This window comes from Pseudorasbora parva, chromosome 1, assembly GCF_024679245.1.
Source record: "Pseudorasbora parva isolate DD20220531a chromosome 1, ASM2467924v1, whole genome shotgun sequence".
In the NCBI taxonomy this organism is placed as follows: Eukaryota; Metazoa; Chordata; class Actinopteri; order Cypriniformes; family Gobionidae; genus Pseudorasbora; species Pseudorasbora parva.
In genome coordinates this window covers 8,342,124-8,369,141 of record NC_090172.1, presented here as the reverse complement: position 1 = coordinate 8,369,141, position 27,018 = coordinate 8,342,124, and the positions used below count along the sequence as shown (strand labels likewise).

The window sequence follows — 27,018 nt, the reverse complement described above, 5'->3', positions numbered from 1 at the left end:
ATGCTTATAATTGATGTGGAGGCAGTAGTAATTTATTGGCCGTCTGCAATTATCATCCTCTACGAGCTGGGGGTTGTGACTGCAATTTAGATGGTGTGGTGGGGTGGAATGGGGGGGCGAGAAACAAGACGGGAGGGGGTGTGTGCATCAATGCAGGATCCTTTTGTAATTCCTTCCTTTCAAAGCCATGATCACCTGAGGATGCAAAGTAATGTTCTGTCACTGTATGAATGAGGCATAAAGTCTAGATCTAAATTGCAGCTTATTCTGCCAGGAAGCATTCGTTTGACAGGTAAAGTGACCAAACGTAATGTCTTTTAATGTGTCCTAGCTCCATGAAATTGTGTGAAGTCAGCCAATCAGACTGGAGCTCACCATTTTCTGAAAGCTCTTGCAATTTATTTGTGCATTATGCATCAGGCAGGCTTCCATCACTACTTTTTTCTTGTGATCTGTCCCAACACCTCTTCCCGATCCTTCCCCAGTTCCCTCATCTCTCTTGGGTGCGTTTCTAATGCAGTTATTTGAGTACTGAAGAGGATCAGGGACCTGCACTCTATCAGTGCAAAATGCAATCAAGCATTTATTATTATATTTTAATCAATTCCTGAATTTATTTTCCTTATTTTATTTTTTTTACTGGCAGATCTAATTGGGAAAAGAAAAGAAACAACCAAGGGCAAGTAGACACTGTATACCATGAAGGAAATGTATCCATTCAATGCGCAATAGCAAGAAATCAATCTCTCTTTTTTTCTTGTTTAATGTTCACTCGCACTGTTTTGATTTTCATCTGTCTCAAGTTCATTAATTTCCCTTTTCTGGTCATAACATTAAACAATCGATAAATAAATCCTCAAATTGCCAGTATGAGTCGAACAGCTGCTGCTTTAAAAACAGGCAGTCATTAACACAGAAATATCATTAGTGATTTCAGACTGAAATGAGTGTTTGGGGCACATGAACTGTCTGGGAAAGGGTTTGTGCGTTCATTAGCAGTGCCCGCTGTGTGTGGGTTGGTATGTAGCATTTATATTTTGCCACGTTCTTATTTACACCCATCACTCTAAACGGCTCACAACATTAAGGGGTGACTCTCTGTATTGGTGAACATATTAACGACTTGATCCAGACACGCATGTGCATATTTACCAGTTTTTGAAAGCCCATGAGACTCGCGGTTTTGCGTGAACATGCAAGAAAAATGTTTGATTCACGTTTTATTGTCACTTTGCAGCCAGACGCTACCACAAGAGTGCAGCTACCTTCTTGCCTCTAGTTTCCACTACACTTTGATGTGCGCATTGTACATGGGCTATTCCAAAGAGGTTGATCAGAATCAGCGGTTAGCGCAGTTTCTGCCGTCCAATGGCAGCGGACGATGAGTCTGTCACCACCCCTCTGCACAGAGCATGCTCAGTGCATCACAGGAACTGAGGCGGTTTGTTTTGTACAACCTGTACGCCTGTTGTGTTGCGGCCAAATTAGACTTTCAAATCACCCGATGCCAGTGGGAGACTGAGAATCTCATCTTTTTCCTCCCGTTTTTTCACATCCTTTAATAATCATACCTGTTTACTCTTCAGGGAGTCATTTCTATATTTTTCTTAAATGTGCTGTCTGAGTGTAGAGCGTCTGTAATGAAGCCAGCAGGCAGCACGCTCAGGACTCAATGAATGGGGAAAGCGCATCACACGGGACTGGAGGATCGGAGGCGGTCTGGAATCATGGGTAGGGATTGGAAGAGGTGGGGGGGTCTAGACTGTGAGGGGGGAATGTGGCGCCCTTCATGCTATTATCTTTATGGTATAGAAAAGCATGCTTCAGGCAATCAGCATGAAATTGTTAATTGCTCAGCCCACTTACGTGTCGCCCAGGGGACTCAGTCTGGGGGAGCTGCCTGAAGGACACAGATCGTGTGAGTGAATGGGTGCCCGTCGAAGCGCCTGTGTGCATATGCTTTCGTAGGCAAACTAGTCTGATTCCAGCCTTTTCCTTTGCATCACTCGTTCCTCTGACCTTGATCTTCCTCTTGCTGTCGCTTCTTCTGCTAATGTGCACATCTGAGCTGCCTCGGCTTCGACAGTGCCCTTGTCTAATGTCAAAATGTCTCAGGAAGCCAGGCTGCACGTGAGTGCAACTAACCTTTGTACGAGCCCTTATTCAAGTTTAAAATATGCTTTTCAGGAATGTTGTTTGTAGTCTCTGATATGTGTAGTCTGAGTTAAAGGGAGGGGAGAATATTGGAAGGAAGCCTCTGGGACGGTGTGCTCTGGGTCGGGCTGTCATGGCTGTGTGGAGAAATGTGCCAGTTGAGTCATTTAGAAGTGAATGAGCCGCTCGGGCAGATGAACTCCAGCAAAACGAGTCTCTCTTTTAATGGGACTCTAGGGGAGTTTGGATTCCACATCTTCTCAGGACAACCTCATTTGATGTGCAACATTTTGCAGATGTTCTACATCTACTTTGAGAAGGGAACGGAAAGAACTTGCAAACCATTACAAAAAAAACAAACATACATACATATTAATATATTAATTGTTATATTGTGCTTTGTAATTGTTTTGCAAATGTGCAAATGATGTGTGCAAAAGTGTGCATTTTTAGAGAGCTTCTACAAGTGTGAAATGAACATAGACATTTATATTTTGAACGTATAATAATTATGGTAGCAATTTATGTTATAGTCCTGTTCCCCATGTACATTCCATGACCTTATTGTTAACTATAACTAATATCCCTAAACCTAACCTTAACTTGTGTAGTTTATTACTCAGTACTGTCTTAGGAGAGTACACTGTGAGTACCTATAGAGTGCACATACTGTAAAATAAAGTGCATTCATAATAATATTTTTTCCAGCTCAGGATAGTCATTGGTGGATGGTTTGGGACTGTTACCACTCTTGGGGTTTCATCAGCCCACTAAGGATGGCTCTGATAATTGACTTAAATAACCTGGCATGATTTGTCTACTTCTGAGGTGTCCTGTGCCAGCTGAGCAACTGCCATTGCCTGAACATTGCCCTGTGCAGGTGATATAACGCTCGTCTCAACGCTCTCGCCATCCAAATGATTTGTTATTAGGCAAATGAAGTGCTGCACACCTGCCATTAAATCCCTTCATTTTGTCATGGTGCGTGTCCACTTATCATGGGCTGTTTTTCCTTTGTCCTCTACCCTTGTTTTTTCACAAGAACATTGTGTTTCAGTTCACCAAGCTGCTGTAATATTTAACATCTGCATTCCCTGTAGAACCCTCGGTGATAGGGAAAGGATTTTAAGTGCAAATCAATGTGTCTTAAAAAGCAGCATTGATCTCAATTAGAAAAAGAAAGAGGGAAGTTTGGAAAGGAGCGGCTCTTGGAGTGAATGTAACACGTTTAACGGCGGTAAGAATGATCTCGCTCAGATGTGCCTTTTGACGTTGTAAAGGTTATAGGTAATCCCACAGAACATTCCAACAAGTCTTGAAATAGTGGTTTGAATTTCCCATTGCTATTTCCGTTTTAGTGCCGTCTGTCTGCTCCGATGTCGCCGTATCTGCCCGTCTTTTCTAGAAGCACTACATTGGTGCAGGAAAATGAATAATCTGACATTTAATTTGAATTAAAGGAATAGTTCATCCAAAAATGAAAATTACCCCATGATATACTCATGCTCAAGCAATCCTATGTGTATATGACATTATTCTTTCAGATTAATAAAATCAGAGCTATATTAAAATGTGTGTATCTCTTCCAAGCTTTATAATGGCAGTATAATGGCCCAAAGTTTTAAGACAAAAAAGTGCATACATCTATTATAAAAGTAATCCACATGGCTCCAGTGGTTAATAAAGACCTTCTGAAGAGAATCGATAGGTAAAATATCCATATTTAACATATTTAACTTCTGATGGACTGCCTTCCATATTCAACTTACAGAAAAAGTGTAACTGGCGTTACTATGACACCGGACGTAGAGTAAACATTTTGAACTGGAAGAGGCCCTACATTTTCTTTGTAAGTTGAAAAAACCCATCGATTCGCTACAGAAGTCCTTTATTAGCCCCCGGAGCCAAATGGGGTACTTTTATAATGGATGGATGCACTTTTTTAAGCTTCAAATTTTGGGCTGCCATTCACTGCCATTATAAAGCTTGGAAGAGCCAGGACATCATAACTTTTAATATAACTCAGATTGTGCTAGTCTAAAAGATGTCATATACACCTAGGATTGCTCGAGAGTGATTCAGTTATGGGGTAATTTATTTATTTTGGGGTGAACTACCCCTTTAATAATTAATTACAAAAAAAAAAAAAACTTAAAACAGCAGATCAGAAATGTCCAAGAAATGGCAAAAAAAGAGATAAGATTTTAGACTGGCTTGTGAAATAACGCATGGTCAACTTGCTCTTTTTTTTTATTTCCTTGTATATCGCCATCTGCTTGCGTCCTATCGCTCTGTACTTCTGCTTCCCGTCCGAAATAAGCAAGCTAGCACTTCTTCTTAAGCAGAAATGAAGGAATCTCTTCCTGGATGACATCAGGCTGTTGTCTGGCCTGTCCAAAGGAATGATGGGGATGAGAGGGAGCGAGTGCCGGGCCCAGGGAGGGAGAAATGGCAGCTGCTCGGCAGGAATTGATTGCATTAATTGATATGCCAATATGTAAGCTTGTTACATCCACCATTGCTTAGGATGATGGCTAACAAGTCCTGCTGATCAATGGAACCAATAAAGGCTTCATCCATTAATGAGCAATGTGGTAATTAATGTTAGCCCTAAACCAATTAGAGTGGCTACTGCATCTGCTGGTAAGAACCGAAAGAGGTCCTGTCCATTTTATCTCTTTTCCTATTGCTCGCTGCCCTGCTCTCAGCTGCCTCGCAGATCACCCTTACAAAAAGTTCCGTGGCTTACAATGTAGCTTTACTGTAAGCCATAGTACTCCATGACTAGCATATTTATTTATAATTTCAGAGAGTCTAGCAAATCAAATAATAATACACTTTAAATTTTTTGGTGTTAAATCAGTTAACTTTTAGCTTTTAGCTATTTATTATTTTGCATTACACAATTATTCACATCACATTCTTTTCAGATGGAAAACCTATATTTAATATTGTATTTAGTTACTTTTTAACTGTGGCACTATAGTTTCAGAAGCAGAGCAGGAAACACTTTTATGTCCATAGTGCCTAAAGAAATACAGTGATATCATGGTAGTGTCCAAATAAAATATGATTAGATAAATATTAATATTTAACTGTGGGAAAATTACAAAATTGCTAATATCATAATTGTGAAGTTGTATACTCACTTCCACACAATTAGCAAGTTGATAACACATCACTCCCACCGTAAAACTACACGCATTATCGATGTGATGTGATGAAACGTTGTCTGATATCAGCCCTAGTAAATGTTCACGCTGCAGCATTCCAGTTTAAAAAGGACATGTGACTCTTGCGCGCAGATATATCGGGTTACAGAGCTAAATGCGAATCTCATTCCACTCCTGTGACATCACTGCTCACCTGCCTATTGTGGAGGTATTTTTCCAGCAACCTCTTTCTCCTCTCTTTCTTTTTTCTTTTCACCGCAGCTGTGTAGACAGAGTGACAATCCCGAGCACTCAATCAAAGGGCCTCTGATAGACACCCGGTCTGTACAGGAAACACAACACGCTTATAAATCAATACTATTGTTTTCACATTGAAGAGCAGGACCAGTCCTGCCTGGAATCCATTACCTCACTTATCAGCCTACACCATTTTAACAAAGGACATTTTCCCCTCCCCTCCCCCCTGCCCTTCTTGACAGATATAGCAAAAGTAAGTTTTCTTTTTTTTCTTCTTCTTCTTCTTTTAATCCAAGAAAAGGTTATTACCGCAGGAATAGATATTGTAGATAAGGTGGGACATTGTAAATCTCAACGAGAAAAAGGGACAGGAAAGGAGACTGAATTTGGAAGGAGAGGACAGCTCACAGAAATGATGGTAATCTTGGTTTATTTGCCATTATGGTTCAGCCTCCCAAGGGCTTGTAATGAATTTATGCACTTTAAGTGAATGTGAGAGCTGGCACTGTGATGGGTTGTGTGTATGTCTCATTGTGTTTCATAAATTATGGAGGTCATTCTTAATTATGTATTTGTTTTTACGTGAGAGATTATGCGAGGGGTGTAAAACGTGTTATGTTTAGCATGTTTTGTGAAGTGTCAGGGGACAGGAAGTGGAGACTCGTGCCAAGCTGCCAGTAGATCACAAATATACAGTATAAAATGGGACATTCACCTCTCAAATACAACTGAAGGCATACACAGGACTTGAGAGGACAATTTATTGCTCAGAGTTTGTTCGTTCATGGCCCAAGAGTCCTTTCTAACAGAGTCCTTAGTGTTCTTACTTTTGAACTCCTAAAATTACTTACAGGGAACAAGATTGTTGACATAAGGTAAAATGAATGTGGATGACATCAGCTAATTTGGTCTTTGAAGAATTTGATGAGAAATTATGAGTTAATATATAAATTAATCTTGTTATAAGGTGAGCACAATTGTTGAGATGTCTATGATACCTTGTTTCCGCCATGGAATAAAACAATTTAAAAGAAAATTGTGACTTTTATCTCACAATTGCGACTTTATATCACACAATTCGGACTTTATAACTCGCAATTTCGACTTTATATCATGCAATTCTGAGGTAAATGTGTAATTGCGAGTGGGAAAGTCACAATTGTAGATAAAAAGTTGAAATGACCTCATTTATTTTTTATTCTGTGGCAGAAACAAGCTTCCATAAAAGCTCATTTGTGTTTTAAACCAGGGGGCTGAGGACAGTAATATATTCGAATGATCAGAATTTGATCAAACGTCAGAACGTGTTGTTGACAACCATGTTATGTAATTTGATATATCAATTAAGTTTGAAAACAAGAAGCTTTGTCATAATTACAGCAGAAATATATAGCCATATATAGAGGATGGTCCTTTGAATATTGCGTTGGACAAAGAGGGGCCTTTAAGTCAAAAAGGATGCAAAAAGACAAGTGTGTGTTTCTTAGTAGAAGCATCTGAGAAGCGAGCAAACCTCTCCATTTGCGCTCCATTTATTCTCATTAGTGTCTAGGAGAAGCTATTGAGATATTAAAGAACTCTCCTTTGTGATTTTCCTACAAGATTGACTGAAAACAAAGTAAAAAGCAACATGTAAAAGATAGCAGGAGAGATTAGAACTAGAGAGGCGGGCGCTCCATCCATCTCTTGGACTGAAACCTATACTCCTAATTGGTGCTTACAGCGGGGCAGACCAAATAAACAGTAAGTAAGGTGTCTCGGTGGTGGAGGAATGTCAATTCTTGCAACTTGCTCAAGCCTGCACTCTGAATGGTTGTGTATTGACCCTAGCAGACCCCCGGAGGATACTCTAATTGAAAATTAATATTGAATCAATGCCGCAGGCCATTTGCATATTGATTATAAACATCCAGGAAGGCACCAAGTATGCGCAGGATCAATAGGGCCCTTCTGCAGCTGGGTGAGCACACTACATCACATGGCAGCTGCCTGCTCCGGAGGTTAATGACTGGCGCTTGTAGAGCTGCTCTTGTCAGGTGGAATCCAGCCATAGATTCTGCTTCCAAATCTAGAACAGGCTACTAGAGACAGATGGATGGAGAGAGGAAAGGAGGAATGAGAGATGTGTTAGCCATTCTTGGGGCCAAACTGTTCTTTTTTTCTGTAGATTTTAAAATGATTTAGTTCCGTTCTTCGTTAGTCCCTGATCCTCTTTTTAAACTGGAAGGATGGAAGGACATTTAGTCGAGGTCCAAATAAAATCAAAACGTTCTCCATCTTGGCTAAAATGACTCGTATTCTTTTACTTTTTTCTTTATACCCTTTTTTTTACCTCTTGCTTATTCTTTTTTTCCCCTGTCACTCATAAATATGTCATGTTAAGAAAGTAAAATGCATTGCAAATGGCATATAGTAAATGTGTGTTTGCTTGAAAGGAAATGAAGATTAAGGTCTGTCTTTGTTGCTTTATTTGAAATGTTACAATTGTTAAAACCCAGCTGAACAGCACTGAGTGTTGATTTAGGAGGACACATTGACCTTGTTTTCTGCCCTGCAGTTGAACCATGAACCTACAGAAAGCAAATTATGAGTTCATCTGTGAAACCTGCGATAACAGGGTAACCTTTATTTCCTGTTTTTTGAGGAGAAGAGCATGATACGAGACAGATCAAACGGGCCTCGTTTTAATTTTGGTAGAACATTCACAGCATTACGAGACAAAGGAAAACAGAATCCAGCACTCTAAGGTCCAGATTATGATTCAACACATGCATTCCTCTCCCTGACTCCCTGTAATGCTTTCCACATGTTGGACAGGGACAGACCAGAAGAGGTTGAGAGGGGAGAGGGCAAATAAATGAGAAAGGGAGAGGGTGAGAGTTAGCTGTGAAAAGAAGAAAGAGAAAGTTTGGCTTGATATAGTTTCTTCTCTAAACCTCTCTAACACAACAAACTGCCACAGGTGATGGCCCTGCTATCAATTCATTGTGCAGTTTGTGCTCTGGGACACACATCACCATCACTATTGCTCATACAAAGGGTGCGTAACTCGTGCTATTACTTTCGTAAATTACACTGGATGGAATTCATTGTAAAACCTAATAAGTTGGCAGAGCTCCAAAAAAATTGAGGTAATCAGTTACGTCACTTGTTAACAAAACTCAAAGATTAAAGAGATAGTTCATCCAAAAATTTAAATTGTGTCATTAATTACTTACCCTCATATCATTCCAAAGCCGAAAAAATTATGTTCATCTTTGGAACAAAAATGAAGATCTTTTTGATGAAATCTGAGAGCTTTCTGTACCTCAATAGACAGCTTTGAAACTGACGATTCCAACAGTTCATAAAGAGATTGTAAAACGGATCCATGTGAATTGAGTGGTTAGGTCCAATGTTCTAAAGAGACACAATGATGAACAGATTGAATTTATATTTTTATTCACATATGAACACTTATAAACTCACACATCAATTGTGGTAAACTGAAGCTCCGGCATGTTTGATTGACGTGTGAGAATCAATGAGGTTTATGAACTTTTTGAAGCATCAAAGCGGTAGGTGTGTGGCTGTCAATGGAGGGACAGAAAGGAAAAGAGATATTTTGGAGAATGTCTGTATTTAAAAAGTTGATGGGCCTCATTGACTTCTATAGTATTTGTCCCTTCTATGGAAGTCAACTGGGTCCATCAACTCTTTAGTTCCCCATGTTCTTGAAAATATCTTTTGTGCTCAGCAGAAGAAAGAAAGAAATTCATACAAGTTTGGAACAAATTAAGGGTGAGTTAATTAAATTTTGGGATCCCTTTATGGATACTCGCAATCTTTATCAACTCAGAGAGGCCGGAGCTAAGACCAGACTGATCTTCTCCCATTTTTAGAAGCAAGATCTGGATCTTACGGCCGTTGTTAAAGTGTAGACCATCTGCACAAGCACCGGCTCTTCCCGCAGGTTGGTCTGCCTGCTCAGGAAGCCGGGAGCTGAGGCCGGGGCCCTGGGAGCCAGGCTGCATCTGATTGCTTCATTACAAGCCCTTTCATTGACTTGGCTGCACTGAACTGATGAACTGAAGCAGTGGACAAGAGCACATAATTGGGAGAAATGAATTCTTATCACAGCTTTCTCATGAGGCCGCCAGTCCTGGCTGGAGCCATGTGAGGCTGTTTTTGCTGGAGCTCAGACAGAGAGGGAAAAGGAAAAAAAAAAAAAGCACAAAAAAGAGGATCTGGGATGAAGCTTCCGCTTGTATCTGGTTCTGGATAAAGGGAAGCAGAATAAATGTGCAATTTGGGCTTAATTTGGAAGCGGAGGCAGCCTAAGCCTAGTCGGCCCACCCGTGAAACTCGCGCTTAGGCAACTGTCCCGTTCTAATACCTCATTTCTTCTAGTGGTATTAGAAGTGCTGTTGTTTTGTTACAACTAAAAAAGTCCAAAGGATTCTTCAGCGTCTAATGCACTCTGTTTATTTTCCTCCCAGCAGCCCCCGGGGGAGAGGCCTGTATTAGTTAGTGGCTTCACCCAGCTCATCTTTTCAGTCCACTCATCAGGCATGGCCGCCCCAATGTTTACCTGTGGGATGAATAATTAATGTGAGCTACCTGCTCCCTCATTTCAATGAGACAGACCTCTGGCTAATTAGAGAGAGAAGTCTTCCGCTCCAAGCCTCCACAGCGGGGACGACATCAACAGCAACAATAAAAACAGCAATAACAGGAGCTCTGTAAATAAAAGCAGGCGTTTGCAGCGCTGGCCTGCAATTGCAAAATTTGGTGGAGGGATTGGTGGAAAACCATGGAACCAATTTAGGTGCAATGGTGGTCTCAAAGGAGCAAAATAATAGTTAATCCCATGCTTGCCCAAGAGAGACCAGTGACAAGCAGGCTCTCTCTCTCTTTCTCTCGTTCCCTCTCGCTCTGCAGAGTCAGCACAAAAAAGACACAGACAGACACACACACACACACACACACACACACACACACACGCACAAGCTAACCTTTCATTCCACAACATGCTGCTGAGTTGATCCTGAGACCATTAGCCTTACCGTTTCCTATGAAAGTTGGAAAGTAATACTAATTGCATGGCCAAGCATTCCTCTTACACTGCATAAATTAATATGAATATTTAGCTCGCCTGGCTGATGAGCCCATCAGCCGCTGTTTTTTCATTGGTTCTCCTTATACCACACATATTAAACCACATATATTTGTACTTGATATCAGCGGCAGCATAATTTATTTATTTATTTATTTTATTTTTTGTTTTATTGAATTATTAATTATGTTACATATTTAAAAGTTGACCTATATTAAATCTATAATATTTATAATTTTCATCTGATGTGGACACAGTGAATCCTCATCCCTTTTATGGATGAAAGGTTGATTACAAAGAATGCTTTTTAAAGAAAAACAACAACAACAACCTGTCCTCCAAACCAAAGAAATTACTACAAAAAATATGCAAATTCTCATATTTATGGAATTTGACAAAGCCAAAAGACAGAAAAGTTATCAATCTATATATATATATATATATAAGGACCAGTTGTGAACCGGCGACAGGGTCATGACAAGCGAAGGCTGCCCCATGTTGACCCCTGTTCACTGCCAAAAGCACCAACAGTGGCACATGAGCATCAGAACTGGACCATGAAGCAATGGAAGAAGGTTGCCTGGTCTAAGGAATCACGTTTGCTTTTACATCACATGGAGCCGGCGGAGGCAGTGTGATGCCTTGGGCAATGTTCTGCTGTGAAACCTTGGGTCCTGCCATCCATGTGGATGTTACTTTGACACCTAGCATTGTTGCAGACCATGTAAACCCCTTCATGGAAGTGGTATTCCCTGTTGCCATCTGTGGGATGTGCTGAACAAACAAGTTTGAACCATAGAGGCACCACCACGCAACTTAGAGGACTTAAAGGATCTGCTGCTAACATCTTGGTGCCAGATACCACAGCACACCTTCAGGGGTCTAGTGGAGTCCATGCCTCGACAGGTCAGGGCTGTTTTGGCAGCAAAAGTAGGGCTGACACAATAATAGGAAGGTGGTCATAATGTTATTCCTGGTCAGTGTGTGCATATATAGTATAGGCCTAGCCGTAGGAGCATTTGATGTGATCATGCAAATAAAACACGGACCAGCTTGGGCTTTCTTTTTACTTCCTGTTATTTCTAGGCAGTCAACGCAAGTTTGAGCAAAGTTAGTGCGACCTTTCACATTTTTAGTCTTTTCCTTCTCTTTCCCTGAGCCAAAGATAACTTGCTGAGTAACACGAGTGACTGTAATTATTTCTGTTCCCCTCTCCAGGAGCTCGTCACAACGCAGCGCTCAAACTTCACACTGCACCACGTGTCCTGTCTGTTCAAACTGACTCATGACACATGTCAGATGGAGCCGAACTCTTATGGCTAGCCGAAATAAATGTGAGGCAGAGTAATAGGTATGTTCTGAGGTGAAGGGCTGTGCTTTCGGCTGTGGGAGGAAGTGGCCTTGGAGGGCTGGAAGGGAAAACAGAGATGCTTTTGGAGCAAATTACGACTGTGAATATCTGTAAAAGCGCAGAAATTCCCAGGGCTCAGCTTAAAATGAAGTCCTGGGTGCCTTGTGGCTGTAGTTAAAAGTGTAAACGGTGTGCGAGGAAAAAACGAAAAGAAATGAAGCGTGCTCACTTGACATATGTGACCCATGCTGGTGGAGCTGAATACAACAAAACTGACCATGGAACTGTAGCCACTGAATAGATAGAGAGAGTGAAGGAAGATGGGGCATTTTTTTTTTTTTGAATGTTTTTGAGTCCTTTCTTTCCAGTGAGCCAGTCGCCATACAGCAAATTGGTAAACTGATTAGACTGAGATTAGAGGCTGCTGATAAGAGATTGGATGGATATACTCTCGAGATTAAATGGATAACTAGATCGACTGATAGCTGAGTTGGTGTGTCGCCTCTCTTCCTCGACCTCCCCAGTTTCTATTGTAATTAAGGCTTTAAGGTGTGCATGTAATCAAATAAATAAATAATGCCTGAATTATGCGATAATGAATTAATACATTACAGGAGGAGAATAAATAAGCCCCAGCTAATTGCATAAGATGAGTCTTTTTTCATTAGCTTTTTGAGGGGAAATCTCATTATATGCATCACAAACTATAATCCTCCTTTAGAAATATGTAAATTTGCAATCATAGAAATAATAAATAAATAAACTGACAAGAGGAAGGAGAGATACTTTTGAGCAGCGTTATGTCATGTTCGCATTCTGCTTCCTTGGGCACCTCATTTGTCTCGACGTAACAAAAATTATCTTCGCCCACCAGTACATTTAATGAATTTGGTCTGCTGTGTGTATTAAAAATCAAAACAATCGTCTGGTTAATGATACTGCAGTAATTCTACAGTTTTATTTCATAGTTAATTTTTTTATTATTTTCAGTCAGGCTTACAGTGAATAGTTCTTTTTTCGGACACTAATATTTGCCTAATGTGTGTCTGCCGCAGCTTGCTATTGTTACCCTACGCATTTTTTATCTCAGTGGCTGTTACAGAAAGAGTCCTAGATGCTCTTAAGCACTGTAAATTTTCATTTTGCTATTTACACTTTTCGCCACATCATTTTCTAGATGAAAATGTGCTCCGCAAGCCTCTAATGAGAATGTAGTGTGACTTTAATTATGAAAAAATGAGCATTTCCTTTCATTTGGCATGAGCTCTGAAGTAAAACATTTTAGTTGGGCTGTCAGTATGCATGCATATACTAGGGCATATACTCATGCACAAAACACACACGCAAATATTAATTGTCAGCCGGATAAACATATCTATAGTAATTACATCAGAAAATGGAGACGGGGCCGATCATGTTGAGCATAATTACTGCAAAAAAACAATGCATGTCTATTAAGCGTCATTATGGAGCTTTCACGGATAGCAATCCAATTACGACTAGTTTGCTTCTCACTGTAAATAGGCACATTCGAGACAGTGTCTGGGCATCTCACGACACGAAAAGAGCAGCGATTGTTAAAGCTGCCGTATTAGATATGTGACCATCAGCTGATCCGAGATCAGAGGGCGGCCGGTTGTTGTCATGCAGCCGGGGCATCTGATGGCTGCTGAATTATTTATCCCGGCTGCAGGACGTTAGCCACAGAGAGATCCAGACCCCAGTATGGCGACAACGGTCCTCGCTAGTGGCCATTAGATGCTAGTTGCTGTCTTGCTCTACAGAAGGAGTGTGTGTATGTGTGTGCGGTGGAGGGCGAAAAACGGGGGTTCGTGATGACCCCCCTGCTCAATTACTTCACGCTGGGTCGACCCAAACGCCTCTTTGTCACTAAAGAGAGTGAGCAAGGCGAGATTCTACAGATCAAAGTGCAGAACTTTTTAATTAAGAAAGAGAAAAGGCTTTATTTGTAACGAAAAAAGAAAGATAGAAGCAACCAGACATTTTCCTATTAAGGAGAAATGTCAAGCGCAGTGGTGAAGCGATAGTCTGCGCGCTTTCCTTTGTTGTCCCTCCTGACATTGCGGGCTAATTTTTCATGGTTATTTGAACTGGAAAATGAAAGAGAGGTTTGCGATTATTTCCTATAAATGACAACACAATCGCATTACGCTTCAGTACAAACACAGAGAGGATATTGCCTTTTCATATTTCATGTGAACGTAATGGATGGGTTATGCAAAGAGGCCCAGAAAGAAAGACAAATGGAGGAAGGGAGCAGCAAGTGTTTGATTTGTATTAGAAAATGGCCTGAAAGTGGGACGGATGAACCGTATTTTCCTTTTTTCAATAACTGGTGCCGGTACTGAGCTTGTTTTAAGTGCCTGCACAACGTAAAGATTGGATTTCTGTAGCGGATTGCTATTAGCTGCCACTGGGGGTGGAACTGCAGCGATCCGGTGTGTGTGTGCAGGGGGAAGCTTTTCTGTGTGTCCACGCCGCTGCCTCTGCCTCTGCCTCTGCCTGGCTGTGTTCCAAACGGAACACTGGTGTACTGTTCACAACATACTGCACACTGCCTGCTATTTTTCAAAAAGTAGAATGGAAAAAAGTAGAATGCTACAGTATTATCACAACCCAAACATATTTTGGTGGAAAACATGGTGGATGTTCCTTCCAGTTCACTAGTTTCACTGGAAATGAATTGTCAGAAATGATACAGCGTTCTGAGCTGTGTGATCTGTTGCATATCAGTTGTTATTACATTGCTCTGTGGAATACTCGATTCTGATTGGTCAATCGTACCATCCAGCATGTCATTCCCTGATAACAACCGGTAAAACACACTCCCCCGGGTAACTGAAGTCAGCACAATATGTTTGCTAGGAAAGTTTTTTTTTCCTTTGTGGAAGTTTTGTGGTTGGTGAGCTTATAAAATATTAAAACTTAAATCAATATTATGTGTACAATTATCATACGAACGCCGATTGTTTTGTACACTGTAATGGATTATATGATTTTAAAGATATTAAAACAGTTTCATCTCAAATTAATATCTCTCATCCCCTTAATTATTTATGTGGCGAAATGCCGTGTAATAAGTTCTTTGGCTGTACCTTATCGCTTAAATGTCCGTCTAGTTAGAACTTGTCTCTTGCTAGTTACAGCTTTCTTTTAGAACCTATTAAAATATAGGCAGCGGATGTTTGCACTTAGTGAAAATAGTGATATATTCTAGTTACGCTATGTAAGTTAAAAAGTATTTTCTTTGTAATAAGTGTAATAGTTTAGTGATGTTTATTTAAATTATTAAATGGATGCTGCCTTATTGGGACAAAATTATTAAAGCCCTCCCTAATCCTACCCTAACCGATAATCACTTATTATTAAAGGGGTGGTTCCGTGTTTTTTTCTAGGCTTGGTTGTGTTTATGGGGCGCAGTATAACATGTCTTAATACTTTTTTTTTCTTCTTTTTTTTCTTATATTTGACCTTTATTCCACACCGCTGTCTGCACTGTCCTTTGTACGGCTCATTTGCTTCCTTCTTCTATGAAGCCCATCCCTGTGAAAAACGCAATGGTCTTAGATTGGTTAGATGGCCAAATGTAGTTTCCTGTATTTTTATTGGCTGAAGTGCCAAGCACAGGTTGTCCGGAAACGCCACCACCCCTTACCATTACGGGCAGAAGTCACATCTGCGGTGACTAGCAAGAGGTTTATGATGACACCAACCCGGGAAGAAGCTTACACTAACTAAAGTTAAAAAAGTGAAATCGATGCAACCACCCCTTTAAACACGTTAGACACTTCATATTCACTTTTTGAATATTTATGCAGTATTTGAACCTCAAGGCAATTTGCGTCAACATTTCATGACACACACCTTAACCCTACACTAGTTCTGCTGTTGACAATCCACCATCTTCTGTCATTTTGTTTTGCCCAACCAGACTTCAGTGGGCGGAGTTAGTGTAAATAGCATTTGCCAACAAGACGGTTTATTTAGTGCTATAAAAGAGTTCAACTCAGGTCAAAATTTTGTATCTAATTATTTACTTATGGGCCAAGTAGCCGTGTAATACGCAGGATAACGTACATTTAGCCGGTTGTTATCGCAGAATAAACCCCTACAGGGTGATCATTTCACAGCCAAAAGATTAGCATGCCATCCACAGTACACATGTTGCATACTGCAGTAGAAATAGTATCACGCTAGAATGCTATTCCAAACACAACCCGACTTAGCTTATGAACGCTACACACGGGCGGCTCTTCCCACACCTCTCACGTCTTTCCCAGCTGCGAGGGTGCAGTGAAATCCCAGGGCTCAAACACATCAATATGAACCCCACTCTTATATTTTTTAAATAAAATTGATTAAGTCATCTGGTATTCATAAGCCTTAAAAATTCTGTTTTATCTCCTGGTCCGCTGACATAAACAAGCGGGTGGTGCTACACGGGGTCTTCAATCGCAGGACACACTTCTCCTACAGAACGCCTCAGTGCGTACAGAGCCCACCTATGGCGGGTTGCTGCCCTGTTTGAGTTTGTGTTTACTTAATGTCTGTTTTTTTGAAGAACGTGAATTTGTGTTGCATTATCCACATGGGAGCCGTGAGCGCCAACATGCGTACGGCGTAACGACCGCACGCCAAGGTGGGTCCTACATACATACGTGCGTACGTTCTGACCGCATTGATTTTCTGAGCTAATACCTCTACAGAGTGATCCACAGGCAGATGGATGCACTACAAAGATATGCAAATGCCACGCTCAATATATCGACAGGCGGAGATCTTTCTCAGACGTCCCACTGTACCAGGCAGAGAAGCCTAAAGAGAGACGTAAACAGATAAGTAGCTGTTAATGGACAGGCTCTAGCTTATACAAACATTGGACAAACCTTCCTGGACCTCCGCAAGTCCACAAACTTTGGTAGGAAGCCTGGCATGTCGGTTGATTTGCAGTATCCACTTTAATAGGGAACATTTGAATATGAAATATGAAAAGCATGGAATATGAAAAGCAGTGACTGTATTGTGTTCCCACAAAGGGAAAAAGGGATATAATGACATCTGAATTGTGTTTTTCGCTGCTGTCACTGTTTGTACATTAGCACTGTGTTCACATTCAAACACATGCATTTCCACATCAAATATGACTGCTCAAGTCGAATATCACATTTAATTCCGTTGCAGATGCAATCGTGTGTGTTTCTCTGTATGCAAACAATCCACCTGCTAATTAAATGAGTTTGTGGCCAGTGCCGTACATGAGGAAAGATGAGTTATGAACAGAAGTGCTGTGACAGTTTCAGGTTATGTGATTTTTATGTCCCTTTTTACCAAATGAAAAATCAATAGTATTTTTTTTTCTGGGTTATACATATTCAGTGTGCCGTCAAGCCCCTGCCCTTAATGGGGGTTGGGGGGGGGGGGGATCCGCTCAGCTGTCACAACTGTACCATCACATTTTCCAAGCCACTGGTGAATATATCAGACTGGATGCGGTTACCCTTTTTGACTTATTTTTTTTCTCCTTTTCCTCATGTCTCAAAATAACAGAAAGCAGTGTAGTATGAGATAAAGATGAAGGAGAAAAAGATAGGTTAGAGTAGAACGAGAGCAGTAGGCCAGTAGCGCGGCGCTGTGGCTGTTGAGGGACGCTCTGACAGGCCGTTCATGCCTTTGTGCAGTAAAATGTCTCCAGGCGCAGGAGAGCAACGTCCACGCGGCCCTTTCAACCTCACAGAGCGCAGGGCAGAAAAAAGCACAGCACACTACTCTGCTTTTAATGTGCTTTGTGTTTGAGAGACTGCTGTCAAACACTGCCTAATGGCTCCTGTGTGTGTTTGAGTGCACAAATGTCCCCACAAGGACAGTAAAACCTGAAATCTCATACATTGTGGAGATCCAGCGTGCCCAGTGGTATCATTTCATGCCATGACTCTACCATGGTATTGACAGGTAGTTTTTACACATATATAACAGTTAAGAGCTTGAAAAATCATTCATGTTTTGATTACTTTAAGTACTTATCCATAATTAAATTTTTAAAAACCTGGGTTCCTAAGGCCTAGAATTTTAAAATAAAAGTTAAGAACATTTGTATAGTTAATATGGTCCCATTACTTAATGCAGTAACTAACAATGAGCAAAAAATTTGTTACAGTATTTATTCATCTTTGTTAGCGTTAATTAATACAAATATACAACTTTTGATTTGAAAAGTGTATTGGTAAAAATGGTGAATTCAACATTACATTACATGCTTTAGAAATATTTTAATTGTTAGCTCGTGTTAACTAATATAGTATTACTGTTTATATAATATTAAAACGTTGTTATAATATATTAATTATATTATGTTTAGTACTTTCAAATCAATTAATCACATCTAAAATAAAAGTTTTTTGTGTGTGTGCGTGTGTGTGTGTGTGTGTGTGTGTGTGTGCGTGTATATATATATATATATTTGACAGCATGAATTATATATTTTTATTATTATTATTATATTCAAAAAAATTTGATGTTTGAATGTGATTGAATTGTTCTGAATTTCTTTATTTTTTTTCAATGGTCAAATCAAAATGTTCTTAATGATTAGTTAGCTATATATATATATTTTAATTCTTCTAAAGTAATTTTAAAAAATGACTGGACATGTCTTGGATATTAATTGACATTAAAAAAAAAGTGGGAACCAAAAACTGCATCGAGATGTGGCTGAGCGACCAAAGGCATTCAGCTGACATGTGTACACAGACAAGCAATTAGAAAAGATAGCTTGGACAAAATGCAGGCATGCGTCCTGTGCGAACAGCCTCAACACGGTACACCTGCCTTCTGTTTATTTTAGTATTTCACTGTAATTTTGTGCGAGCGGTGTGATGTATGCCACTTTCAAGTCACTTCCTCATGATGACAGGCAAAGATCAGAAGCTATCGCTAATGTCATGCTTGTGATGCGATGTCACATCGGGTATTGAAACGAAATGATGTCTGTTTAGAAGAGGAGGATTTGACAGTGGCGGTGTAAATTCGATTTCCTCTGATTAGCCGTCTCCTTCCGCCGTGGACTGCGCCAGTAGGTGAGCCGTCCACTGAAATGGCCAGTGATTTTGAAAGGCTTGGGGGATCAAATTAAATGTTGCGCAGAGGGCGTGTGGGGTCGGCTCGGCGGGTGTATGAAGAGCCGGGTGTGAGACGGGGGAGGGGTGACGTGAACCTCTTGTTCTAAGGCAGAGTGAGCTCTCCCTTCTGTTTGTGATCAACTTGCTGTTTAAAGTTTGCTAGCTGTTAGCTAGCCCACCCTCCTCCTCTTCTTCCTCCTCCTCCTCCTCCTGCGCCTCCCCCCCTCTGGCGCACAGCCCCATGGAGACACAAAGTATTCATTCACATTTAGATTTGGGGGTCACGACAGGGCCAGTGCTGAGCGAACGCCATGGCTTCTGGAAGGCAGGTCAGGAATCTAGCACATAACTCAGCCCCGCTCCGATACAGAGCCACGGCCCTTTAAACCAAAGAGGTATTTAGCTTTTCTTTTTTCTTGCTAGAAGTGAGTGTGTACTTGTTTGAGAGTGTGTGAGAGTGATAAAGACGGAGGTTGTCCTGTTCCGTCCTAGTGTTTTGGGGTGTGCGTGAAAAGGAGGGTGTTGCCGTTGTTTGGGAGTGTGGTCACCATGCACACTATGTTGGTCTCGCTGACGTTTGCCTGACTCACGCTCTGCGTTTATGGTGACGGAGGGGTTTACCCAGAGTGCATTGTTTTGAAAGGGTGAACTGTTTTGCTTCAAAAGCAGTTTTGGAGAGCAGCTTAGATATTTTGTGATTATCATGATTATGTGGTTATGTTTGCTCACAACATTTATTTTCTGAAACAAAAATGATTAATGAAGTGGCTTTGACCTGAAGACTTTTTTTAGTGGTAAGACTATTCTTGATTCTGATTGGTTGACAGATATTCTAAGGTAATGTTTGGTTTTCTATAATGTCACGACATAAAATTTCACGCTCGCTCTGCATTTTTTTCTGAACTATAAAGGTACACCATTCACACCTTATGTAGACATGTCCATGTGGTAACTGTGGTATAAGTGAATTTCATTCTGGACTCATTTTTAAAAATTCAGTGGCCAATCATCAATTATTCCTCACTGATTATGATCCATTTGGCGGAGAGTTTCGGAAGGGTTTTTGGACGTCCACTGTTGGGCTCTAAAAAAATTGCGGCTGTTTCGTGATGAAGGCGGTGTTTTTGTGTGTGTTGTGGTTTAGAGGGGGGTCCTGTTTGGGGTGGGAGGGGCATGGACGGGGCCGGAGAAGTGCTGATATGAGGAGCGGACAAAGCGTGAAAGCCCCCAGCATGGAGCCTATGTCCCATTGTCCCGCAGAACCCTTCTGTCACTTTCATTTTACACCGCACTCTCCGAAGTCAGGACAGCTTTGATATAGGGAAGGGGCGCGGGAGGGGATGGCGGGGGGCCAGAGGGGGATCTCGTAGAAAAAAGAAAAAAAAACAGGACAAGCAAGGGAGAGAGAGATAGAGTCCGTGAGGTGTGAAATAAGATTGCTTTTTTATCCAACAGTGCAGCGTTAAAGACAAGGAAGCTGTCTGTTGTGGGGCAAAAAGAGGGGGAGAAAGAGGTAGACGGGGGGGGAAAAAGAAGAAGGGAAAATGTGGCCCCGAAGATTTACAGTGATGAGCGCTGTGACACCTGGTTAAAATGATAACCAGTGCTTCGGTAATCCTAATGAGAGTAATGAGAAAGAGCAGCCGCTCACAGAGAGACTGGCTCACACTGCTCTACTGCGCTCTGGCTGGAGGAAAGGTGAGGCAGGCCAGAGACTCGCCTCACGAGCCAATGCTAGACCTACAGAGGATCCCAAGAGCTTCGCAGGTACGGTCCCTCAATGCGAACGTGTTTTCGAGAGCGGCAGGCTGATTCTTGATGAGTTCGGTGCTGGGCTTGTGGTATAAATACGCACATCGGCCCTTCGGTCTGGGTAGGAGAGGCTGGATGAAGCAGTGGTTAGCATGTATTATTTATTTGGCGGTTTGTGCCTGTCAGTATGATTAGTATGTGTGTAATCACCGTTCTTCTGGGGAAACGGGGGAAGGCAGCTCGGCCTCATCTGAAGGTAATCGCGCTGTCTTCCGAGTCTCATCGCTTGGCGCTGACTTCCTGTCTAGCATCTGCTTTTGCCATCTCCACATATTTCTCTGTCCGCGTTCTGTATATATTTGTCTGTGCCTTTCTAACCTCTCTGCCTTCATCTGCTCTGTGTATGCGTCTTGCCAATTTCTCTTCCTTGCTTGTATAGGGTGACACCTATAGGTCAGTGGGAGATCCTGCAGGCTGAGAGAGACCGTGTGTGCTGGGCATGCGGTTTGAATGTTTCATCTGCAGTTCTCTCACATATTATCATGCGTTTCCGAGTCCGCCGAGGCGTCCGTTTTCTGTATCCCTCCTCACTCAGCTTTGTCGAAATGTTGTGGTGTTGTGTTTCCTCAGAGAACAGACGTGCTTTGTAATTTCAGGCGCTGCGGTGGGCTTATTCGGTTGGCGTGATTAGATTAAGGCAAAAGTTTAATATCACTGTACGAGGGTGGGTTAATGAGGACGATTAATTAGAAAGCCTAACCTTCAGGGTATTGTCCTTTACATTTTTAGGATTTGGGTTAGCAAATGGCCTCTCGCCATAGCTGCGAGTGCTTCCTCTTAATCTATTTCCAGGCCAGATCTATGACTACATTTGGGTGGGTCCTTTCATTTGCAGCTTACTCTAAGGCCACTTGTGACCTTTCATTAATTATGGCTGGCCCGGGTTTAATCATTGTGTACTGCGGTGGTGGCGGAGATGAGGAATAGGCACATTCATTTGCCTCTTAGTCACACGGCCATGGGTGGAATTAAATGTCTACCTATCTGAGTACTTCTGCGTGCGGGGAGGGTTGTCGGCGTACAGTCAGGGAGCGAGATGTTGATGAGAAAAAGGTGAGAGATGATTTTAGGGTGGCAGCTGTTGCATTAAGCGACTCTCTATTAAGAGAAGTAAGTGTGCTAGAGCAGGAATTAGACACACTGGCGGCTCTTCTAGAGGTGTAAAATCTACCTGGGGATTATTTTGTAATCTGGCTGCTTCTGACTCCATATCATATAATAATTCCCAGCCTGGTGAAGGTGGATTTATCTAGACTGCAGTGCATGTTGCTTTCTTTTTTCTTCTTTTTTCTTCTCTCGTTTGCCTTTCCAGCCCATTTCTCAGCCCAATGCTAGGTAATGTTGGTTTGTGGAGAACGGAAATTGCTCGTTGCCTTGGAAACATAACAGAAACAGGCAAGTTTGTGAAATAATGAAATTTTCTATATGTATATATAGGCAGTTATTCCACCGAATCAGTGTGGGCTCTGGGTAATATGGCCTAACTGCATAATCCATATTGCGCTCAAGCTCTAGGTGCTTCATCTACACTGAACACAGGTGTGTTTTTGCTTTACAGAGCTTTTGTGGTTGTTTTTAGAAGAGAAAAAAAAGCGACTGAATTGAAATTAACAACAGTTCTGTTTATCTACTGCCTGTAGGTTATTTGATGCTGACAAACTACTCTTGTGAATTAACACGCGTAGTTTTATAACCTGTACGGAAGACTCTGTATACTGGTGTTTCCTTGTGTAATTACGTTCTCCCAGAATGCCACAGCGGAAACCACAACGATTGTAGGCTTTGGCAAACGGTCTGCCCCAGTCGTGTTTTCTCTCGGTGCATCAATAATTAAAACAGTGCAACAAAATGCAGAATTACACATAGCAATCCACACAAGACCATCAGATGTAAATGGCTTTAACTGCTCTGGTTACACACACGTACACACACACACACACACACACACACAAATGGTTTCTTGTAGCACATTAAGTCAAGGAGATGGAAATGTTTAGAGATGTTGATGTATTACTCGCAGCGAGAGAGTTATGGCGGAGGCGTTTATTAAATACGCCGCTCCATGTTCATGCAGAGACCAAAAAAGCGTTTTTGAAGAATGATGGATTGAGGTTGTACTTTAACAGTTCTAGAAACCGAACACTGATGAGAATAAACTTTAATGGATTGCGGGGCGGCTTATGGAACCGGCTGGTCCGGATTCAAGTCGCGTCCCGGGCGGGCTTCTAAAGTAGCTGGAACGTTATTGGACAATAAAAGCTGTTTTAAGTTAAGGGTTTGAATATTGTCATGGAATAGCGCTCTTTAAACGTGGAGATGAATATTTGAACAGGATATTTCAGCGGTCGTTGTTGTTCTGTCGATACATCAATAACCCACCTGATAGAGTGTAGAGTGCAGGGGGAGGCATTTTCAAAAGAACATTTAAGTACATTTGCTGAGAATTAGCTGACTTGTGTAATAACTGATAAGGCTTATTGACTGCCACGGACTTTACTGTTGCAAAATCAATGTTTGTGTGTGCTAGCCACGGTACTTTTAAACAAGCTCGGCCCGGGAAAGGGGGTGCTGGGGGGGCACGAGGTGGGAATAAAAAGGATTGATGCCCATTTTATTATCTGTTTTTCAGCATCTTCCCTCTGTTACTTACACATGGCATTATTGGAGATCCATTGTTGGTAGTCCGCTGCCTTTAAATGGCCTAATATATTGAACAGGGGGCTTTTAAGATGGTTTCAGGGGATTTCTGCATTTGACTTGGCAAAATAAAATGAATTGCGGGCTGAGTTTTAAATATTTATGATTTTTTTGCATTACCTTGGGTTTTAAAAATGAACTTAACCCGATATTGGTGAGTGGCCCGCAGCAAACTGCAGCAAGGGACTGTAATTATGAACGTTGGGAGAGGTACTACGCACAGAAACTCTCCTCTCTCTCGAAACTCGCACAATTATTTTTCCTGTCTGCATGCTCAGAGCCGCTGTGGAAAATGTGTGTATGTCTCTACCACATGTGTGCGGTTTGCTGCAGTTTTATGTTCATATTAAACAGAGGAAGCCATAAAGATATTTGTGTCATGGTCCTGCATAAATGAAGAATTATAACTGTAGAGTCGAGGCTCGTTTTTAAAAGAAATCTCTATAAAATGATGCCATCAAAAATATAAGACATTATGAAAATAATCATGTGCTTAAAAAGAGGGAAATATAGAATTCTGCAAATGCGTTTTGGAGATGCAAATATATTATTACAGAAAAATGCAAGTGTATATATATATATATATATATATATATATATATATATATATATATATATATATATATATATATATAAATTGAATTTTCTGTAATTATATGGTCTAACGTCTATATAGGGTAGAGGAGCATCTGCTTTGTCTCATAACCTTGTAAATGCTTGTCAGAGAATGTAATTGTTGTGAGCTCCTATAGAAAAAAATGCTGCCGTCCCTTTAAGTGCTTCCACCAATTCTGATGGAGTGCTGATTTACATATCCCATCCTCTCCTCCCCCTTCAGGAGAGCTGAGTGAGGATGTGGAGGCTGCCAGTGAGACCACCACAGATCAGGAGGACCAAACCAAAGACAGAGAGAGTGGGGGGGAGAGGGAGCTCACCAAAGGGACAGGTAAGCCCTATCTTTCCACTTCACTATACAGGGAGTCCATTACAACAGGGGACCGCTAGATTTTTACATACAGACACAGAGTTACCTTTATATTCCACAGCTCTAATGTTTTTTTTAACAAGATAGTTCAGTGCACTTTAAGAAGCTACACATTTTTTTTCCCAAGAATCAAGCTTAATTTAATATGTTTTATGTATCACCTTTGAGGATTTATTTTGAATTCCCAGGGAAAAAATTATCCCTGATTATGGTGAATCTGGTCAAGTGACAAAAACACAAGCCAAGGGCCTACGTACAGAGTTACAGAGCAGCCATGTGTCTTAACACATGTGACCGTGTTCTCTGGCTCACACACACACACCTCTGAAGAATGCTATCAGATAGGAGTATTTTGCAGGCGGGGATTGGGGGCGGTTGTGGCAGGTGCAGGTGTCGTGTTTCATAGAGAGGTGTGGTTTAAGAGGAGGGGGGCTGCCTGGGGTGTTGGAGTGGAGTGGAGAGCAGAGAGAGGCCTGTGAAGGTGTAAGTGGAGATCAGTGGTGCGTTGCTGTGCTGCTGATGTGTTCGGAAAGCTGCAAGGGCCTGCAGCACGTGCTGCGTTTGGAGCTGGCGTGAGAGAGAGAGAGAGAGAGAGAGAGAGAGAGAGAGAGAGAGAGAGAGAGAGAGAGAGAGAGAGAGAGAGAGAGAGAGGTCAACTGGTCTATGGTTTGTTACTATAGTCATCATATGTACCATATGTACCGCATTAAGAAGGGGGGGGGGGGGGGTTAAACTTTACAATGAGTTTAATTAATTCACTAAAATGAACTAACAATGAACAATACATTCATTAATGTTTTTAATCTTTGTTAATGTGTGCTAATAATAATACAGCTGTTACTTCATGTCATCTTAGGTCCCTTAAATAATATTAACAGATACAACTTTTACATTCTAATAATGTATTGGTAAATGTTTAAATTAACTATAATAAAAAATTAATGCATGTTTTAGAATTTAGAAGTTTTTCTCTGTTGGTTCGAAATGTCAACAAATATTCAGATGGTTGTAATGTAATATAAATGGCACTATATTCTTTAAAAACTTTTGATTAAGACGACCGGTGTCTCGCTAAAATTAAAGTCAAGATTTGTTACAAAAATAGTTACAAACAAAACACATATATTTAATAAAGTGCAATATGTGTATGTGTGTATATATAATATACTATAATAATCATAATAATATAATAATCATTTTTGAATGGGGGAAAATATACAAATTAATTTAAAAAGTAATCATGATTAGCTTTTTTTGAGCAAGCAAACAAAGTATTGTGTGTAAATGTGGTTGGATTAGACTCTTGTAGACTCAGACTCAAGAGTATATGTACTACATGGCTGCACAGTATTTTATTTTTAGGTGACTAATTATATATGGCAGGAATATTGGAAGCACTTATGTTTTGGTCAATGAAGCTATACTTAATAATATAAAAAGTGCTGTAAAAAAACAAACAAAAAAATGGTTAGGAACGGGAAGCATCAGTATATATGCATGCATGCATGTGCAGCTTAAGCATTAGTCATGTCTTTGGACATGTGCATGCTGGTCTGAATGTGTTGGGTGTCCATTTTTGCTTGCCATCATGCGTTTGAAGTTCCATTCACGAGGAGAAGTTCAGTTCGTGCCAGTGCAGAAGCCGTTTGATTGCGAGGTGGAAACAGTCAGGGCGAACACCTGTCTGGAACAAGGCGTTTAACTGCAGCTGTACCTCACAGGTGACGGGATACAACTTCATTCCTCGTCTTTTGCATGTTCCACATTTCATATTATTATCATTATTTAAAAAATTTCCAAAACTACAGCAAAAAAAGTTCATTGGAGCATTTGAAGGCAAATCTTTTAAAGCGTCGTTTGAACGTTTTTTTTTTTTTTTTTTTACTTTCATTTTAAATGAGGCCGAGTTGTTTGTGCACTCTGAGCAAGTGCCACTCAGCTTTGATGGGGAGAAATAATGATATGCATCGCCTGCCTGAAAATGGCTAAAAGTATATTTTAACACATCAAAATAAAGCACTTTAAAAAGCATTAAAATGAGCTGTTTGATTAATAATTCAGCCGTTACCTGTGGTGCAGAAGAAGACGACTCTGCGCATTAGGAGCCCTGCGTCTTTTTCTGAAAGGCATGCGATTCTATACAAGAATATTCAATTCTTTTCCTCCCCCTGTCAGTTGCTAATCACCAAATAAGTGTGTTTCTGTGTTTTCACAAAGGAAAGATGTGCTTGCATATGAAAAATTTACAGGCTTCCCAGCAGCTTATTAGGAACGCTTAGTTAAAAATAGCGTGCATTAGGAAGCCAGGTCTAGGGTGCCGTTTGATGTCTGAGGAGAGGTGGAGAGGGGAGGAAGGAGTGACGGGGGTGGAAGAGTGA

General features: G+C 41.0%; 1 protein-coding gene across 6 annotated transcripts in view; it reads left to right on the top strand.

Annotated features, from left to right (window-relative positions):
- zfhx3b (zinc finger homeobox 3b) overlaps positions 1-27,018 on the top strand; it is a 271,800-nt gene that overhangs the window by 220,962 nt on the left and 23,820 nt on the right. For 5 of the 6 annotated variants that reach the window (XM_067416496.1, XM_067416447.1, XM_067416379.1 and 2 more), the window contains one exon: positions 24,494-24,601. The exons of the other annotated variant lie outside the window; for it this stretch is intronic. In XM_067416496.1, the coding sequence (XP_067272597.1) occupies positions 24,494-24,601 (108 nt within the window). The remainder of the gene's footprint in view (positions 1-24,493; positions 24,602-27,018) is intronic. 6 annotated transcript variants of the gene reach the window in all.